Raw genomic sequence first — 21,140 nt, 5'->3', positions numbered from 1 at the left:
TCGGTTTTAGTTTTTATCATTGTATATATCGTTTGGGTGTTTTCTTGTTGTCGCACAACTACAAATCTGAGGAGGAAATGTGTGTAGAGTCTAGATCTAGGCCCTCGAGGGTAAGATCTAAATCTCTAGGGTTGATCAACATAATTTTCCAGGGATATTATTTAAATTTTTTGCAATCCAAGGGTTTAAAATTTATTGGATCTGGAAATTTCATAAGGGTTTCAGGATAAATTTGAAGCAAAAGAACACATCATTTTAAATCAATTTTTTTTCTGAAATTCTTTAAGTTTCTAGGCTACCATTTATTTGCTGATTGGTTTTTTCGATCTGTTGCCTAGGTTTTTGGGTCCACAGAAAATTTCAAATTTTTTAAGAAAACCCTTCTACAGCTCCATTGTTGTCATCCCTCTGCTCACAGTTCTTCCTACCCTAGCTCAGCTCCAATGACCCTCCTTCTGCCCTCATTCACTGCCTGCAAAACGCTGCTCCAAAACCAACTACCAAAGCAACCCTTCCATTGCTGTTGTCCAAGACGGCGCTTTTTTTTGTAGCCTTCATCCCCTACAAAAGCCTCTCCTCCATCTCCATTTGAATCCCCTCGTTCTGCTGCCATACCCCTGCTGCAAGCCCGACTGCCCCATCTGCGGCCTTCCTCACCCACGTGCCCTCCTTCCTTTCTACTCCTCACATCCCTTTGCGCCCCTCCTGCTACACGCAGCTCCTTCCATTCTATACCCTCGTTGTTCACATTCATGTGGCTCCCGTGTCTCCTTGTCCTTCAAAAGCTGCCTATATCCTTCATTTCCTGCACACGTGCATCCTCATTGGCTACCATTGCATCGAACCTGCAACTACTTCTCCTTCTCCCTATTCGCTCCTTGTCAACCTGCGTCTTCCTTTTCCATCCACCCAGTCCTCCATCACTGTTGTCGCAGCCTTTCCATCCTCTCGTAGCCTTGCCTGCATAAACCTGCAATCCCTACCTCCCTCGACCTGCATCATCTCTTCTCCTTAGTCGAGCTCCCATTGCCGCCATCGATCTGCACACACAACAAACGCTCAAAATTTCAATTTCATTTTCTTATTTTTGTATATTATCTGTTAGATTTAGGTTAGCATTCAATTTTATTTTTGTTTGTGTTTCGTATGTTAGGTTAGGTTTAGGTTTATTAATAATTCAATTGTTTTTTTTTACATTTCAATTTTTTTTGTTTTGATTTTTTATGACTTTGACTTAGATTTGTTTTTTATTTTATTTTCAAATTCGATTTAATTTTTACTTTTTAATCCTAGGTTTGTTTTATTTTGATTTTCTCTCTTTTTGGTTTTGTTTTACATTTTTTATTCAACTTTTTTTTTAGATTTTGATTTCATTTAAAACATTTAAAAAATATTAAAAAAAATAAAAACATTAAAAAATCTAAATTTTTTAAATATTGGTGACTTTGATTGCTAATGAAATAAATCAAAAGAAGATGGTATTTAGCCGATTGCTAGGAAAAAAGACGGAGCACGGGAACAGCGAGGGCGCACAGTGAGGGCTTTTGAGAAGTGCAGACAGTGTTCCCCATGGAGGGTCGCAGAGGAGGGAGCTCCACTCCCTCCTACAAGGAGGCCGTTGCCAGTAGAGGCAAGAAACCTCTAGAAAATGCTAGAGGTACTTCGAGGAAGGGAAAATAAATATGGAAGAGGAGACAGTAGGAGCCAAAACTAAGGAAAATAATGGCACAGAGGCCAAGGAGGTAGAAGACAAAAAACAGGGAACTAAAGATAAAAAACAAAAGGGACCCTGCAAACCCAAAGCTGAGATCACACCCAGAGTTATTTTAAACGATCCTGCTCTGCAAGCGCACAGGGATCACATGCGGACGTATGCCATTATCTGTAAATTCATGGGACTATGGCCCACTGAAAAAGCATTACAGACTTGGATTAAATATCACTGGAAACCTAAAGGAAGCATTGACCTATATCTGGGGTCAAAGGGATTCTTCACTGTGGTGTTCACGAATATGGAAGACAAGGACAAAATATTTGAAAGGGGGCCCTATCTCTATGCAGCAGCTGGACTCTATATGCGACCATGGATGATGAATTTTGTCCTGGAACGAGAAACTTTTTCTTCGGTACCGGTCTGGGTAAGACTCTATTCTTTACCTCTTGATTATTGGCAAAATGAATCATTAACAGCCATAGGTAATAAATTAGGTCGCTTTGTCAAAGCTTCTGAAGCCACAAGAAGGGGTAAATACACTTCCTTTGCTAGGATATGTGTGGAAATGGATCTATCAGGAGCTCTACCAGATGAAGTGATCTTGGAAGTTTTTGATGAAGAATGGGTGCAAACAGTAGACTATGAGCATATTCCGTTCAGATGCCGCAGATGTCATGAACATGGGCACCTATTCAGAGACTATCCCCTTAGTAGAGTTGTAAACAAAAGTAAAGCTAACACAATGAAGGAAACAGACAGCTTCCAGAAAGTGGTAAATCGAGGAAAAGGCGGCAAAAGAGGACCAAAGCAACATCAAGATGAAGGGCAACAGGTCAGTCAAAATAAGTTCCAAGTTCTTGAGGAAGATGAAGAGATTACAAAAGAAGATCAAACAATGGAAGGAAATCCTGGGGAAAAGAAAAAAGAAGAAGACCATGAACAAACACAGGATATTGATTATCAGAAAGAAACTATGATGAGTGAAGCAGAACTTGAGATAGATCAGGAAATGACCCAGAGTGAAATGGACCTGGAGGACCATGAGCTACAGGAGATTCTTGATAAAGAAAACCTAGACCTGGAAGGGTTCTTGATTCAGGGAACCACAGGAGGAGTAGATTCGTTACCTCAAGAAGAGATCAATAGAATACAGTAGTTGTTTTTGTGGAAAACATAGGCTAATGCGTTGGAGAAAGGAAAAAACATAGACAAGCAGGATAACAGAGGAGTTAAAACGATGAAAACAACTACGGGGCTAGCAACTAGAAACCCAGGTAAGAAAAGAGGCAGGAAAAAGCAGAATGAACTCTTGATGGAGTGTGGAAAGCTAATGATAGATTCAGGTAAGATGAAAGATCTAGCCAACTACTCCTTTACAAATCTTTAATCATGAAGTTTACATCTTGGAATATTAGAGGTATAGGGAGTAAGAGAAAGCAGAGAATGCTTAGTAATAGAATGAAACTAGAAACACTGGATATAATCTTCATCCAAGAAACGAAATGTTCCATTAAAAAATTAAGACAAATTCACAATAAATGGCTCAGTAGATTTGAGTTTCTAGAAGTCAAAGCAGAGAACACAGCGGGGGGGATTCTCACTCTTTGGAACCCTAAAAAAATCAGCATAATAGATGTTGAGGCATCCAGGAATTATTTATCAGTAGTTATTCAACCTATAGGAGACAGGTACACCTATCTGGTCACAAATGTTTATGGCCCCCAAAGAATAGACGATAAACTCAGGTTTCTAGATTCCTTGGTGGATCTTAGGGACAAATATGTAGGAATACCTTGGATCATGGGAGGGGACTTCAACATGATTAAATCTCTTTTGGAGAAAAAAGGAGGAATCAAAAATCTAAGTAAAGACTCTTTAGAGTTTCAAACCTTCATAGACAATATGAATCTTGTGGACACTGATACGAATACTGGCCTCTTTACTTGGAACAATAAAAGAGGAGGAGAGTCTCAGGTAGCCTCAAAGTTAGATAGATTCATTATCTCAGAGGATCTTATGCTAACATACAAGGAAGTAACAACGAAAGTTCTCCCCTTTGGAGGCTCAGATCACTAGCCGGTTCAACTGGAGATCAAAGGTATAGGTACTCTTAGGAACAAACCTTTCAGATTTGAAAATATATGGTTTTCCCACCCAGATTTCTTCAACAATATTAAAAAATGGTGGTCAGAAGATTTACAGATTCAGGGAACAAGAATGTTTCTTCTACATAAAAGATTAAAGCACATCAAACTCAGACTAAAGGACTGGAATAGGAATGATTTTGGCAATATTTTTGCGGAAAAAAATCTATTGAAAACAAAATGAACGTTCTCAACCAAGCTCTGATCATGGAAGGATATGATAGAGTTAAAAGTAATCAAGTAGACAGATATCATCAAGAATGGGATAATCTGTGTAAACAAGAGGAAATTTTTTGGAGACAAAAGTCTAGATTTCAATGGCTAAAAGAAGGGGAGCGTAATACGAAATTTTTTCACAGATCCACCATGGCGAATAGAGCCCACAACAAAATATCTTCAATTAAGAACGAGGATGGGGATCTTCTCACCTCCCATGAGAACATTGAAGCTGTGTTAGTTCAACACTTCTGAGGAATTACTCAGGAAAATAATTCAGACAAAGATCAGTGCATCAGTGATATTACTAAAAATATACCAAAGCTGGTGACCAGAGAGGACAATTTCAAACTAAACAGGCCAGTTTCTGAAGAGGAGGTAGGTGATGTTCTCAAAGATATGTAGAATGGAAAAGCACCATGACCGGATGGTTTCAATGTGGATTTTTTTAAAGCATGCTAGAAAATTGTTAAACATGATATTTTGAATGTAGTGGAGGATTCCAGGTTAAACAGAACTATTTTGAAAGTGCTCAATACCTCCTTCATCTCCCTTATCCCTAAGTAGGAGCTTGCTTAAACCCCGGACAAGTATAGACCTATTGCCCTATGCAATGTGGTTTACAAGATAATATCCAAAGTAGTGGCCAATAGACTTAAACCTCTGCTTCCTACCCTAGTTTCAGGGGAACAGGCCAGTTATGTGGAAGGTAGACAAATTTTAGACAATATCATTCAAGGCCAAGAGGTGGTGCACTCTTTAAGTAGTAAAAGGCAGGTTGGGATGATCATGCAGTTAGATATATCCAAAGCTTATGATAAGGTAAACTGGACCTATATGAAGAGAGTCCTTATTGCTTTTGGATTTGATCATAACTGGGTCAGATGGGTAATGGCCTTAGTGACTTCTTCCAGCTTTTCAATTTTGGTGAATGGCTCTCCCTCTGAGATTTTTAGTCCTTCCAGAGGCCTCAGACAGGGAGATCCACTCTCTCCATTTCTCTTCATTCTCATGATGGAAGGACTTGGTAGGTCCATCAAGCATGCTAAAGTAACTGGTAAGATAAATGGCCTACAACTAACTGAGAATGGTCAAGCTCTGACTCATCAACAATTTGTAGATGATACTATGCTTCAGGGAATCCCCACAGTCAAAGAAGCTACAACCTACAAACAAATCCTGAACATCTTTGCCATGGCCACAGGTATGGAAGTCAATCTCTCTAAATCAAAAATCTTTTTCTTTAATACCAATATTGCGATTCAGAGAAATATCTCCAGAATTCTAGGCTTTCAAAGGGATTCCCTCCCCTCAAAATATTTGGGAATCCCTCTTACTGCTAAACCAATGCACAAAAGCATCTGGGAACCGTTGATCAATAAGTTGCAGGACAAAGTCAGAAAATGGACCATCAGATCTTTAAACCTAGCCGGTAGGTTGGTCCTCACAAAGGCAGTTCTGTAAGCTATCTCGGTTTTCATGTTATCAGCCCTCCCAACCCCTAAAGGGGTCTTGCAGCAATTCAGAAACATCCAAAGAGACTTTTTGTGGGGTGAGGAGGAAACAAGGAAAAAGTGGGCCCTAGTGTCTTGGGATAAAATCTGTAAGCCTAAGAACCACAGAGGCCTAGGCTTGGATGATCAAGAAATTCTTAGCAATGTTTTAGGGGCCAAACTTTGGTGGCGTTGGGTCCAAGATCCAAAGGCACAATGGGCAAATATCTAGAAGGAAAAATATGCTAACTCCTGGCAAACTAGTGATCTCATAACAATGTCTGGAAATATAAAAGGCTCATACATCTGGAACAAAGCCTGGGAGAACAAAAGCCTAGTACATGAAAATTGTTTCTGGGAAATCAGAGAGGGAAACCTAGCTCTATTCTGGGAGGATAAGTGGCAACAGGAACCAATACTGTTGAAAGAGGACTTTTTAGACATTAAGCACAAGACTAATATGCAAGGATTAATTAAGGTAAAGGACTTCTGGGAGCATACACAGCACACAGAAAAGTGGAGAATCTAGAAAAACATCGATTGCACAGAGGAGAGCCCATTGAAATTAAAAGCAGAGATACTAAGGAGAACGCTGGAACAAAGGAAGATCTTAGTAACAGGGGGGCAAGACCAGCTAAGATGGGGCAACAATAATGAGGGAACCTTTAATCTTAAGGAGGCAAAAGGAATTCTACTTGAGTTGAATTCCCTAATCCCGGATAAGACTTGGCCAAACCTATGGAGGCACCAAGGATGGATGAAGGTCAAACTCTTTATGTGGTTAGTTCATCACAAAAAAATCTTAGCTTGGGATAATATCAGGAGGAGGGGTGTTTTGGGGCCTTCTAGGTGTCAGCTCTGTGAAGCTCAAGAGGAAACTATGGAACATTTACTCAATAGCTACACTTTCATCTCTTGGCTTTGCGATACTTTTGCTATCATTTTCCGTCAGTCTGATAGGGACAAAGGAAGTATTATTATTACCCTCAATAATTGGAGAAGAAACTTTTCGAATTATGAATTGCTTAATTCGGCCTGGGCCCTTACACCAAGCTTTATTATTTGGAATATTTGGAAAGAGAGGAACAAGAGGATATTTAAAGAAGAAAAGAAACCCCCTCATCTCCTGTTTGAGATGATTTTGAAACAGCTGAAAGAGACAGTGAGAACCACAGTGCATAATTATCCTAAAAATCCTCCTTTAGAGGCAAATTTGAAAATTCTCAGGCAGTTGGATATTCAGGGACTTATTCCCCAAAGCCTGGATAGACAAGGATTCACAATTAATATGAAGAAAGAGTGTTGGCAAGGGTATTTGAAATGCAATATTGACGGGGCTTCTAAAGGAAACCCGGGAACAACTGGTTATGGTGGAGTTTTAAGGGATGAAAGAGGAAGTATTATCTCCATCTTCCATGGCCATTTAGGAAAAGCTACCAATAACATGGCGGAACTAATGACTATGGAGAAATGCTTAGAGTTTCTGAAGCAGGACAACCGCTCGAATGTGATTATAGAAGCGAACTTTGAGTTAATCATTAACGCAGTGAAAAGAATCAGCTGTGGTTCAGGGCCGGAGAAAGTTTCAAAACACTGGAGGCTAATCCGAGTTTTCCAGAGAATTCAGGGTCACCTTTAGGGTCTTCGTACAATCAGTTTCAACCATGTTCGCAAACAAGCTAATAAATTGGCAGATTTGTTGCCCAACCATGGGGTGAATTGTTCTGATATCAGAGTAACAATGGAGTGGCAGGAGTGGCCGCAGAGCAAAGTAAAAACTCTGTGTCATGAGCAAGCGAAAGAGGATAGAGACTTCGAGGCTAGGTCCTTCTGACTTTGTTTCAGTATGGGCAACTTTTTTCGAAATGGTTAGGTTGGTTACAGGCGGGGGAAAGAATTGGCCCAGAAATCCCAGAGGGAAGCAAATGGGGAGTTTCAGATTCTTAACAAATCGGTTGAAGGGCGGATGCAGTTTCGTTCACGGGTTCAGGTACAGGAGTGGAGGGAAAATGATGAGTGATTGGTTACCGGGATCGTCTGTTGGCTGCAATACCGTCAGTTTTCTGGCGGCAATCGTCTTACCACGAAGGAGGCGGTTCTCTGGCGATCGCAAGCTGCGCAAGCGGGAAGTGGTTTTGAGGATTTTGAAGCGATTCCATATGTCGGGCAACACGTGGCTGTGGGGTCAGTTTGAAAACCGCCCTCATCGCGCGTTATTGTCTGGTGAGGTTGCCCCACGTGATATGATCCTCAGCCATCGGATCAGGAATGGCGGATCAACGGTTAGGATAGACCATGCAAGTCAGTTGGACATTCTGGGTAAAGGTCGGGCTTCTTCACAGTGCAAAATCCTTCACAACCGTAGGATTGTTTGGGAGCATCTATCGGCCGAGATTTATGTTGCAAGTCGGGTGGTGCACGATTTTAGGTTCTTGACGGCTTTTAGGGTTGGGGAATCTTTCCGACCCGAATTCTCAGCTTCGGATGGGACTCTTCTGCCGAGGGAGTCAGCTTTTAGGGGTTTGACCGTTTGGAGGCTTTGTATTCCTTTTTATTGTTTAGAAGTGTTGTGTGTTAGGGGCGGGGTTTAGGCCTTGAGCCTGGTAATTTGTAGTTTTGGTTATGTCACTTAGATCACAGTTCTTTGTGAACTGATGTACATTATGTAATGCATTTTATATTTTAATGGAAATAGAAGGAAAGACTCTTGCTTAAGCAAAAAAAAGAAATAAATCAAAAGCAGAACTTTCATATTTGAAATTTTTTTATTTTTTTTATGTGGCCTATGGCCCATAATTTTTTTTGAATTTGATTAAGGTCTTTTGATTTGATTTTTAGTCACTTTAAAAAATTTCATTTGACACATTAAACGTTTTTCATAAGCTTAGCATTTACCTAAGGGATAATTAACGTTCAAATTTAAAGTTACTTGGTGTCTTTGATGTTGAGTGTAAAATTTTAATTTTTTTGTGGTAGTGTTTTCTTTATTGTCAAGTGCAATTAATGTTTTTAAAATCATATTGACTATAGGAGAAAGATAAATTCTTCTAAGATTTGAGATTTAATTGCTAGAAACTCTTGCATGATAAAGGTTTGGGCGTTGACATTTAATTGTTCATGATCGTTGCTTTGCCACATTTATAAATTGTTCTAGATATCTTGGTTTTGTTAGTCTATGGTTAATTGAATGCAAAGGCACTGGTCTAAAATCATTTCTTTCTTGTGATTGTGTCTTATTTGTTTTAATTGTTTAATCTATCCATCTCAGTTGACTAAGACTTATTCTAAATTCATCAAGTTGTCCATCTTTAAGTCTCCTAGAGTCTGTGTTTCACAGGCTATTATCATTCATTCACTTTAGGGACTACACCCTTTGACTTGTCTAGGAGAGAGTTTGAACAGAGTGAGTAAGGATTAGAGTGACAACCCTTACTCTGAGCGTTGTTGCGATGCCTAGACACTTTGTGCAACAACAGGTCACACTTCTAGTTGCCTCTTGTCTCAAGAGTATCATAATGTTGACCACACCTCTATCTCCTTACAATGATGACTCAATGAGGAGAGTCTTCAGACCGATAGTAGAGACCTTTCAAGATTTGGATAATAGTGAGGGTCCTACTTTTGGGAAGAAACTTGAGATTCTAGAAGCCTTGGCCCTGGTTAGATCTTATGACATGATGTTTTATTTGGAGTGTGATGACTTGATTCTACAAATGTTCCAATGATTATTCAACATTAGGAAACATCATCCTCAAAAAGTTATAGCACACATGCAGTCCTTTTTGTCCAGTATGGGAGGCCATGATGCCATCTGCAGAAGATTGCAAACTAGATTGTTGGCCATTTGGAGGAGAGAACAACTAGTCTCACCTACTGCTTATGAACTAGCCGAAAGGTTGGTTGAGAAGAGCATTAGGTTGTTCAGAAGACAATTGACCAAGGAGGAGCTGCTCAGGTTTGGTGGATCATGCAGCAAGAATGAGCTGATGAGGAAGGGACTTTGCTTCATCTGCAAGGGACCTTGGGGACCTGACCACTCATGCTTGAGTGACGCTGAGGAGATAACAAAGGTAGAGCAAGTGTTGAAGTTTCTAATTTTCCTTAGTTAGAAACCCTTCATGCACTTTTTTTGATTTATTCCTACCTACTTGTTATTTTTCTTTAACAAGTTATTTACAAAGTAAATACTGAAAATAAACACCAACGCATGCTCAACATATTACAGATCAACAACTAAAAGAAAAAAGAACAAACACACAACGTGACACCATTATTTTTTGGACTAATGTCCCCGGAAAAACCCAATGCGGGAAAACTGGTGCAGCTATCTAAGGGTTTTCTTATTAAGCAATATTAGAGTACAATCTGGGTGCCGAAACTGGCCTACCCAACAGAGAATTTCCTTAGCAGCTATACCTCATAGTTTGAGAGAAATCTCCTGGTTAAAACCCCGAAAATCCTTCTAGCAGCTCCTCAACACAAAACTGCTCTGCAACCCCAGCGTCTGCCCAATCTAGATTGTGTCAGCCCCTCTCTATCTCACGCTGGCCCTGCGTCAGCCTTTCTTGGCTTGCGTCAGCCCTAGGAGGCCTTGCATCAGCTCTGGGAGCCTCTGCGTCAGCGACGCTGGCTCCTCTGGTGCTCTGCACAACACTTGGCTGCCTCTCCGTGGCCCTACGTGAGCCTTTGCTGGCTCTGCGTCACCCTCCTTGGCTGCTGTGCTGCTCTCCCGGCACAATCGTTGCCTTCTCTGTTTCTTTGTACTCAATGCCCCTCAGCTGCTCTCTCGATCACTGATTCTATCTCTCTTAGCAAACCCCGCTCTAGAGAATAGAATGGTTGATCATCTGGTGTGTTCTCCAAGTGACCCTTAAGCCTCCTCTTATACTTTTCCTGTTGACATATCAACGGCCGAGATTAAGTCCTAATCAATGGCTAACATTAGATCTGGCTTGATCCATGTTTTTTGGACCATCTTAACACAGGTTCATATTAATACACATTAATATTTTATTTTCCCTAAGTTTAGACTTAGGGACTCCATTAAAAATATTTATAATTTTAATATCTCCTGATCTGTTTAGAATCTGCCCAAACCCTTTCTGGGTATTGGAGATCTCATGTGCCCCAACCTCTCCACTAAATATTGTGGCTAGAGCACATCCGATGCTACCCCAAATCAACACTCCCTCTTAGCGAGGACTGTGCTCTAGCAATACTCTTCACTGAGTATTACTCTGATCATCCGGCATCGGTACCTGTGCTGAAGCTAGGCCTTCCTGCACACCATCCTTTGCACTGCTGCCTCCTGTACTAATGCCCATGGTTCTGCCACTGCCACTGCTACATTTGTATGACAACTCCCTCTGCATCCGTGTTGCTGCTGGTCCTTTCTCCCAGCATTGCATCTGCACTGCACCTCCTCTCATCATGCTGCATCGTGCTGCCCATTGCTGCACTGCAACTCAGTTACTGAGAAGTAAGTAATTGATCTCCCAATTGACCTCCCTGTTGGGCTAGAAACACCCACTGATGCTGAAGCTCCCTCTACCGCTGACAAGTGCTCCCTCTCTCTGACCTCTGCGCTACTGCAACAACTCCCTACATCTTGCACCGTTGCACACCTCTCTGTGCCTTCCTGCACTGGTGCAACACTCCTGTGCCTCTCGCACTGCTGCAGCCTGCTAGCTCTGCGCTGTCTCGGGACTCTTGCATTGTAGCTCTCTCTACCGCTCCATCCGCATCCGTCTCTACCCACTCAGCTAGTCCTGCTACTCCTCGTCGAGGCTCTTGTAGCAAGGTCTAATCCAAGAGGCTGGGTACCTCAAGGATCCTACCCCTCATCGCCTGTAGTCCGCCTGACTACAGCTCGATGTCTCCCCACTTCCGCTCAAGTGGTGCGTGTGCACTCATGGCACAGTCATCGTCTATCAAAACTTCCTTCTCTACCCGTGCTGGCGTTGCCTTAGTCTCAGAAGACTCTCCCTTACTCTTCTTCCTTGGGCACTGGGTCACATAATGACCCATCTCCCCACAGTGGAAGCACTTGATCTTGGAGAGATCTTTCTTCTTTCGCTTCTCCTACTTTCCCTCAGATGCTAGGGCCACATCCTCCTCCTCCTCCTGCTTGACCTTGATCCCCGTCTTTGACTGTTGTCTGATCTCTTTCTGGCGAAGAGTTGCCCACATCTCGTCCCAAGGTGAGAGTGTCCCTCTACCCAGTATACTCTAGACAAATACTTCCCATTCTTTTGAGACAACATTCAGGGTTTTCCTCACCATCAACTCTTGATCCGGTGTCGCTTCTATAGCAGTTAACTGATCTCGGATCTCATTCAGTTGTCCGAGGAAGATGTCAATCAGTTCTCTCTTCTTCATCTGATATGACCTCAACTGATTCTCAAGTAGCATTCTTCTCTACACAGAAGTATGCTGGTACAATTTCTTGAGGGCCTCCCACATCTCATATGCCATTTCCTTCTTGGCAATGTGTGGAACTACATGGTCCTTGACCCTGTCAAGGATGATGCTCTTGGCCCTCACCATTGCCTCCTCGTACTTGTCGTTATTATTGGGGTCGACTGGGATAGCTATAACCTTCAAGGCAAAGTTCTTGACACGATTCCTATCAAGCACTAATAAGATTCTGGACTTCTAGACTGCGAAGTTCAATGCTCCGTCCAGTCTATCTTGGTCTCTTACCCCGTGTAGTGTCATGATGCTCCTCTACCTCCCTCCTGGAAGTTCTCTGTTCGACTCCTCTGAGTCTCTACTTCCCATCTAGAAGTTCTCTTCTGGACTCCCTCTGAGTCCGGATTTCCCTCCTGGAAATCCTTCTGCTGCTTGTCGAGATGCCCACTACTCTGATCGTCTTGTGTAACTGCACTGCTGATCCGAGTTCCTCGGCTAGAAACCCTCGGTAACAACTCCTCTAGCCCTGCTCTGTCAAGTACTGTTCTGACTACAGTACCTCACCAGCTCCACTTTGCAATATTCCTGTAGCCTTCTAGACCCCAGCAACTGCCTCTCTGTGAATTGTGTCAGCCCCTCTCTGCCTCACGCTGGCTCTGTGTCACCTCAGATGGGTCTGCGTCAGCCCTGGGATGCCCTGCGTCAGCCCTCTGGCCCTCTACGTCAGCAGCGCTGGCTTCTCTGAGCCTCTGCGCAGTTCCCGACTTCTTCTGCGTGCCTCTGGCTGGCTTTGCATCACACTTCTTGGCTTCTGTGCTGCTAGAAACAGCTTTTTTCACCTTAGGACAACTATTTTCTGCTGCTATTGCTCCGCTCGACTGATGTCTTTTAGTCCTCCTGTGATCTGCAATCACGCTCTGATACCATGTTGAAGTTTCTAATTTTCCTTAGTTAGAAACTCTTCATGCACTTTTTTTTATTTATTCCCACCTACTTGTTATTTTTCTTTAAAAAGTTATTTACAAAGTAAATACTGAAAATAAACAACAGTGCATGCTCAACCTATTACAGATCAACAACTAAAAGAAACAAGAACAAACACACCACATGACACCATTATTTTTTGACCAATGTCCCCGGAAAAACCCAATGCGGGAAAATCGGTGTAGCTATCTGAGGGTTTTCTTATTAAGCAATATCAGAGTACAATCTGGGTGCCGAAACTAGCCTACCCAACAGAGAATTTCCTTAGCAGCTATACCTCACAGTTTGAGAGAAATCTCCTGGCTGAAACCCCGGAAAATCCTTCCGGCAGCTCCTCAACACAAAACTGCTCTGCAACCCCAACGTTTGCCCAATTGGATTGCATCAGCCCCTCTCTGTCTCACGTTGGCCCTGCTTCAGCCTTTCTTGGCCTGCGTCAGCCCCAGGAGGCCTTGCGTCAGCTCCAGGAGGCCTTGCGTCAGCTCTAGGAGCCTCTGTGTCAGCTACGCTGGCCCCTCTGGTGCTCTGCGCAGCACTTGGCTGCCTCTGCGTGGTCCTGCGTGAGCCCCTGCTGGCTCTACATCACCCTCCTTGGTTGCTGCGCTGCTCTCCCGGCACAATCTCTGCCTTCTCTATTTCTCTGTATTCAATGCCCCTCAACTGCTCTCTCAATCGCTGATTCTATCTCTCTTAGCAAACCCCACTCTAGAGAATAGAATGACTGATCATCTGGTGTGTTCTCCAAGTGACCCTCAAGCCTCATCTTATACTTTTCCTGTTGACATATCAACGACCGAGATTAAGTCCTAATCAATGGCTAAGATTAGATCTGGCTTGATCCATGTCTTTTGGATGGGCAAATGTAAAAGGCAAGCCATTGATAAGTGTTCTTATTGTGTCTAATAGCGGTGCCATCTTCCTTTCAACATGTGATTACTCAGACAAGTTCAAAATCACCATCAACATTGCAAAACCACTACTTGAAACAATTGAACATATTGGGACATACAATGTCATCCAAGTCATCACTAATAATGTTACTAATTGTAAGGCAGAGGGAGCAATTATTGAGGATAAATACCCCAACATATTTTGGTTTGGGTGTTTGGATCACGCCAATGTTTTTAAAACTGGAACCGGTGACCATACCGGTCCACCTAATGAACCAGTTTACCAACCGGAACCGGTCGATCCGGGATTCGTTAGGTATAAACGAACCAGTTTTAAAAAAAATACATTAAATAATTAATTTTTAGTGAAACAAAACTATTTTTAAGATTTAAAACCATGATTCCAAGCCAATAGAGACAAGATATGCAAAGTTTGCCCATTTATATACCATGTCAAAATGGCACCAAGTGCAATACATATCATCGACAAAATAGTAAAATACATAAGCAATAAGGCTTTAAATGGCCTATAAAGTCCAAAAACAATGCTGCAAGCTATTAGGCCATTGGCCTACTACAAGTCTACAGTGTACACATGATCAATCATCAAGTTCATCAACACTACTAGACACAATCACACAGGATCATCATCAGGAGCTACATAGACATCATCTGGTTCAGAGTTTGAGGATGCCTCAACCTAATCTGCAACTTGTGATGTGGCACATCGCTATTGATCTGTCTTATGTGTGTTGTTGTGTGAGTTGAATCTTTCAGTCGTTCTTATGTGTCTTGTTGCGTGAGTTGAATCTTTCAGTCATTATGATGTTTGCGACATGTCGCTTTCATTTACAACTTATCATGATAAGCCCTTTTCCTTGTTGCAATTTACTTGATATTGAAGTTTTACTTTCTTGTGAGGTTGAGATTTTTTGAAAGTTTAAGTAGCTTGCAAAATGCAACATTTGCAAATTCTTTTCCTTTTGCTCCCTATCATAAGGATTGGAGTTTTCAATCTTTCATTTACATGTGATCTGATGCACATTATTGAAAGTTCCAAACTTGTTTCTTTTGCTTTGTGGCTCTTATGGTCTTATTGCACCTTTATTGATACCCAAAGGTACATCATTGTGCAATGTGTTGTGGTAACTTTGAACTTCAAAACTTGCAAACTTTGTGCCATAGGTTGATACAAAAAATCAAAAGATAGAGGCAGTTGATCAAATGACACAGGCTTAAAAGGTTCAAAGTCTAGGAGATTTTCACCTTGTCATAAGTATTAAAAAGTTAAAAGCTTCGATGATGCATGCCATATTACAAAAATGGAAGGTTGCCAAAGATTAGTGAATGTTGCTGGGACTAGCAAGTTCTAAGTTTAAGTGACATGAAAAGTGTCACAATGAGAGTAAGTTTCGAGGAGGTGTGTCAAAGCTTGAAAACTTCAACAAAAGACTTGAGGTGAAGATAAAAGAGGGACTAGTAGATGGAAAATTAAGGCTTAGAAACACTCCACAAATTTCACAAGTCATAAGCTCAATGCCAAAAAGGCTTTAAAGAACACAAGCTAAAGATCTAATGTGAAACAAGGAGCTTGTAGGTAAAATGTAGTTGTTTCAAGATGTAGGTGGACTTTAAGTGGCAATGGACGCTGATTCCAACTCAAGCTTGTTTCACTTGAGTCACAACCTCTACTAGCTGCACATCTTGAAAGTTTGATGTTAGTTGAACCAACCTAGCTCATTCACATAAACATGATATAGTAACCAACCGGTTAAGGATGGAACCGGCCGGTTCTGTCCTAAACCGATCGATTAGGACTGGTTAGGGCCAAAAATCTGCCACATCGCCTTCTTGACTGGGTTTTTCAGCCGGTTCCAACTGGTGGCCTTGCTAACCAGTCGGTTTGACCAGTTACCGGTTAGGAAGGCCGGTTTTAAAAACATCGGTTCACACAATGAACCTTTTGATGCATGATATTATTAAGAACAAAAACTATCAATACAAATGGATTGGCGATTTGTACAAGAGAGGAAAAAAAATGATAAATTTATTACAAATCATAGCAATACCCATCGGCTTTTCCGTAGTCACTCAAGATTGGAGTTGTTGAAGATTGCAGAGACTAGATTTGCTAGCTATTACCTCACCTTCAGGCGCCTTTTGAAGGTAAGAGAGTCATTGGCTAGCATGGTATCAAGTCAACACTGGAAGGTATTAAAGGACAGGGCTCCAAACGTAGTTGACAAGCAAGGTTTTGAACAGGTGGAGGAGATCGTTCTTGATGTTCTATTTTGGGCACGTGTGAGGGAAGTATTGTAATTCACCAAGCCCATTTATAGCATGATTCGTTTTGCAGATACAAATAAATCAGTGTTTGGGGAGGTGTATGAGCAGATGCATAGCATGTTGGGGCAAATAAAAGATATTGTTCAGGAAAATGATCCCAACTTGTATACAATGATTCACAATTGTGTGTGCACGGTGGAATAAACTTAATGTTCCACTACATGCCTTGCCGTATATCCTTATGCCAAAATACTGCTCTCCGTTTTGGTTGGGCCAACCTGCACCTGGGGGTGGGGTTAGGATCAAACCCCATATAGTTCCAGAGGTATCTAAAGGATATATGGAAGCATTAGACAAGTTGGTACATGACAAGGAATGTGCTAATCTACGTTTTGAATTAGGAAGATACTTCTGTTGCTCTGGTTTGTTTGGTTCTTTGCATGCAATGGAAGATACAGACAGATTTGATGCTCTCACATGGTCGGGAGCATATGGCAGCATGGGGCTTTTGCCAAAATTGGAAAAAATCGTTCTCTCAAAGGTTGTAAATACCTCTTCTGCAGAGAGGTGTTGGAGCACCTGCAACTTCATACATAATGTGAGAAGAAACGGACTCGGTGAAAACCGGGCAGAAAACTCGATTTATGTGCACTGCAACTTGAGGTTGTTGAATCATTATTGTGATCGTGCTTATGAGGATCCAACATATAAAATTTGGGATAACAACCCAGAAGACGATAATTTGGAGGATGGCACTATACATATTGAAGAATTGGAAGCAGAACTTTTGAGAGATGATGATGAAGAAACAACAACCATGCCACCCCCACCTTCCAGTAGCAGTGCCAGTGCTCGAGTTCCAACTATTGTTTCTTTGCTTTTGCCACCTCCATCTACATCCTCACGTGGAGGGCATGTGACTTCTGGTTTTAGTCGTGCAACTATGTGAGAGGAAACTCCTAGAAGACCACCATGACTTGCTTAGAAATTAGACATTTCTCGTGGCAAGAGACCCAAGAATTAACAATAGATAATAGATTTACTTGTCTTTTCTAGTTTCTAGTAGTTTTTATAACCGTTGACTCGTTCATATTTATTATGATATTTTTTGTAAACAATATATGACAATTTAAGTTTGAAGTTTGAAGCTGGCAATTATAACTCGTTGGTAATGAATTATGAATATGATGCTTCGTGAAATTTGAAAGTTGTTTCATTTCATTTCATTTTATAACATTTCATTTCATGTTAGATATTCTTTGTTGTAATGGTTACACTTAGCTTACAAGTACAACTTTGGTGATCAATGATGATAAATGTTATATATTGAATTTTGAAAGCTTGAAACTTTAAGGTTGATGAATCATAAGGCTCTATGCTTTTATGCTTTTTATATCTAATTTATCAGTCTACATCCTTTTGTTGACATATATGCATCAAAATATAAAAAAATATATATTATATAAAAATTCGCTCCCAGACCGGGAGCTTCTAAAAATGTCGCTCCCGCTTCTGCTCCCAAGTAACCTTGCTAATGCTTTTTTAATTTTCCTTTCATGGGTGCAGCTGAATGCAGCATACTTGGACTTATGTAAGAAAACTTCTATCAATTCTCTTACTGTGCCTGAATTTTCAAGTATGTGTGGGGTTCTCAGCGATCAGGTATGACTACTAGCAAACATTTTGCAATCTATTATAAGGAAATTACATGACGCCTATAAATGGCATAATATTTCCTGTGTATGTACTGTGTGAATTAGGCACTCCTTAACGTGGGTCAAGCCCGAGAAGACAAGCTGAGAAGGGTTACCTTAAAGGTAGATGAGGGCGATATCATTTTTGCCTTGCAGGTATATTGTTTCCTTTTTCTTTATTTTTTGGTTAGCTAGACCCACAGGGTTTTGAACCAGCGACCTTCACACAAGGAGTGCCTTAACAATACACTGTATTGTCGACTGTTCTACTCCCTGTGGGGCCTTGCAGGTATCTTATTAAGCCTTTCAGTTGACACAACTTAATTGTTAAAGAAATCTTGCTTGGATCTCCTTCATGTTTGAGTAGCAATTTTTTTAAAATTTGCAGGGAATACGCTTTTTCCGCAACTGCCTTCAGTGATGCTGCACATGGTTTTGAGTTGCAACTCTCTTTATTAACTCTAGTTACTGAATCTATTTACTTATTTCCTTGGTTTCAATACAATCAGCTTTAGTCCAAGGCTGGAAAGAAGAGTGCTTTTCTTCTTTTCATCTTTTCAAAATTGCATCTGTTATTTCATTACTGAAGAATACAATTATATGTTCCTCCATTGAGGGATTGGCTCAGAGTTCTTCGTTTTACATATAAGAGGAAATCTGACGAGATTCAAAACATTCTTGAACCATGCTTTTATAGCCAACTTGCATTGCCTCCCCAAATAAGGCTTTCAACAATATAAAATATCTTTCTTATAGAAATGGTTTTGAACAGTGTTACACTTATTGTGATAATATCCAATATCAGACATGGCGACGCTATCACGATAATTTGAGGTTTTGAAATTATTGCCTTATTTTTTCCAACATCACTTTATAACAAAATTTCTGATCTTTTAGTTCTCATTTTGCAAAAGTGAGTTAGAGGATTGAGTTGTAAGGAGGATGCTGTGACCATTTTCCATCAAGTAAATAAGGGGAAATCCATTGTTTCCATTGCTTTGATTCATCTGATGATTTTTTTTATGTGATTTTGTATCATCCTGTCAAGACTTATGACTCAGAAGTCCTGATATCATATTTCAATATCTTTGTCTAATATACTACTTATTCAGTTTTATTTTCATATTTATGTACAATGTGTTTGTTTCCTGTTGAGACTTCTTCGGCAATTTAAAAAATTATATATATATATATATATATATATTATTTTAAATTTCATGATAATTTATGATATTTTCCCCAATATTGCCTATAAGCTATTTTCCAGACCCCAGGTGACAAATTCTCAATAATGAGAAATGTAACAAATAACGATAAATGTAACCATTGATTTTGAATGTAGAATTTGGGTATTCAATTCTTCAGGGCCTTAATATTGTGATAGAATGCTGGGTGCACACTTAAATTTGGTCCTCTGACAATGAAACTTCTCACCCGCATATTCTTACCTACATCAATAACGGCAGTTTTATGTTTTAACCTACTCCACATCAGAATATTGATATCGTTGCCCGTAGTGCAGTGTTTATTGTTGCAACGACCAGTATCCTTTCATTTACTGTTCTGTGGTGCAGCTCATCTAAAAGTCCATCTAGGTTTGGTTATGGAATTCTAATCAGACAGGTTCTAGAGAAGGAGAAATGACAGTAACGTTGATGTGTTTGGTGCTGATAGAGATAATTATCGATCATGACAGTAATCATAGATTATTTTGTGCTTTGGACTATCGTACAGGGAGGGACATGGTTTAGAGCATCCGTACATCAATGTTTTGGTGGGGCAACAAATCTCATATCTACCGCTTCCCATTCATTCATTGGTGTCAATTCATTTACAAACTAAGCTGGAGAAATTTAGTTTCATATCATGAGAAATTACTTAATTCTTGCTCTTTGGAGTTTCTTACGTTTACTTACACCAAAAAATGAATAAGGATTCGTGTTTTATTTTACATTTCGTTTACAGGAACAAAAAGGATAATATTTTCATTGTTTCAAAACACTGGCTGCCTATACCCGGTAACCAGAGTACGTAAGGGAAGATTTTCAAAATTCAATTCAAGTTTTAAACTACCTGCATTTCCAAATTCTGTGTACTATTGAGACTTCACTTGACAGGGAAAATTTGCAGAAGCATACTATATACATTCGAGAATGGTATTGACAGAAACATGAAAGCTCCAAATGGCCTCCAAACGGGCCTGAACTTCGTCGGTTTCTGTCTTCCTTGTCTTTCTCATTTTGAATTTCCAAAGATTATCTATGAGGTCATGCTTGATGTTGAAGAAGTGTGCCTGCCATATTTATATCGCTATGCAATTCTGCCATGTGGATATGGGCTCCTTGGCGTTTTGTCAAGGAGATAAATGGTACGGAATTAATAAATGGTTAGTAGTTTGAGTGGTCGGGAGCACAGTTTGTTCTCCTATTTATTTAGGTTCAATTCCAAGGGACATTTTTGGCTTGTTGTGACAAGGCTCAAAGAGTAGGCAACCCTTGGGATTGATCTCACTCCAGTGGGGGCAAGACATCTTGGTTCTTGCTAAGTCATAAGTTATTGGTATATTTGGCTTACGGGTTGTTGGATATACTCTTTAAATATATTGTCAATTGGAAGGTTTGATCTTAAGCCTTGTCTAGATTATTCCAACAAGTTACAGATTCACCATAATTTAGAGGAAAAAAAAGTGGAAATTCCTCCCTAATTTTGGTAGGAAATTTAATTAAGGTTATGATTTCCCTAATTGATGGAAACTTTGACCATGGAACTTTTCCCTTAAATATTTTGGGCTATTTTAAAACAACTTAGTTAACCAAAATTTTAGAAAATAAGTGGCCATGGAAAGATAACACACCCTATATCACTTGGATCGATGTTGCTATTTATTGACATTTTGAAGAACAAAGAGTATGTGTAACCAAAGTGGACCAGTGAGTCCATATCCATTAGATCAAAGTGTACTCTTTGATTTGAGCAGATTTTTCTTCTTGGAGACAAGGCCAATTGATGACCAAGTTGTTCTTGCAATTTAAGCTTCCACATGCAAGCCTTCCTTTATCTATATGTTTTCATCATAATTCAAGTTGTATCTAAGATTCCAACTTTGTAATTTGAAATCATAGTTCTCTCTAAGTAAGCATTGTAGCAAATCTTGCACTTTTTGAGAAAATCCCAAAAAGCTCAAGTGCGAGATACACCTTGATTACGGGGGGGCAGGGGGGCAGGGCAATTGTCACCTCGCCAACCTTCTTCTCACTTCTAACTAGCTCTCCTCTTAATCACAATGGGTCTCACAATTGACCTTTTGG

General features: G+C 40.5%; 1 protein-coding gene across 2 annotated transcripts in view; it reads left to right on the top strand.

Moving 5' to 3' along the window:
* LOC149166414 (DNA replication factor CDC6B-like) overlaps nt 1-18,637 on the top strand; it is a 388,798-nt gene extending 370,161 nt beyond the window's left edge. For both annotated transcript variants that reach the window (XM_089431340.1, XM_089431341.1), the window contains 3 exons: nt 17,705-17,800; nt 17,899-17,988; nt 18,221-18,637. In XM_089431340.1, the coding sequence (XP_089287466.1) occupies nt 17,705-17,800; nt 17,899-17,988; nt 18,221-18,253 (219 nt within the window). In that variant the 3' untranslated portion in view covers nt 18,254-18,637. The remainder of the gene's footprint in view (nt 1-17,704; nt 17,801-17,898; nt 17,989-18,220) is intronic.
* The last annotated feature ends 2,503 nt before the right edge of the window (nt 18,638-21,140 follow it).

This window comes from Pinus tabuliformis, chromosome 5_1 (genome assembly GCF_031772625.1).
Source record: "Pinus tabuliformis cultivar Carrire ecotype Pingquan chromosome 5_1, CPIR1, whole genome shotgun sequence".
NCBI lineage: Eukaryota > Viridiplantae > Streptophyta > Pinopsida > Pinales > Pinaceae > Pinus > Pinus tabuliformis.
Note: the sequence above shows the minus strand (reverse complement) of the source record. Positions and strands in the feature narration are given on the sequence as shown.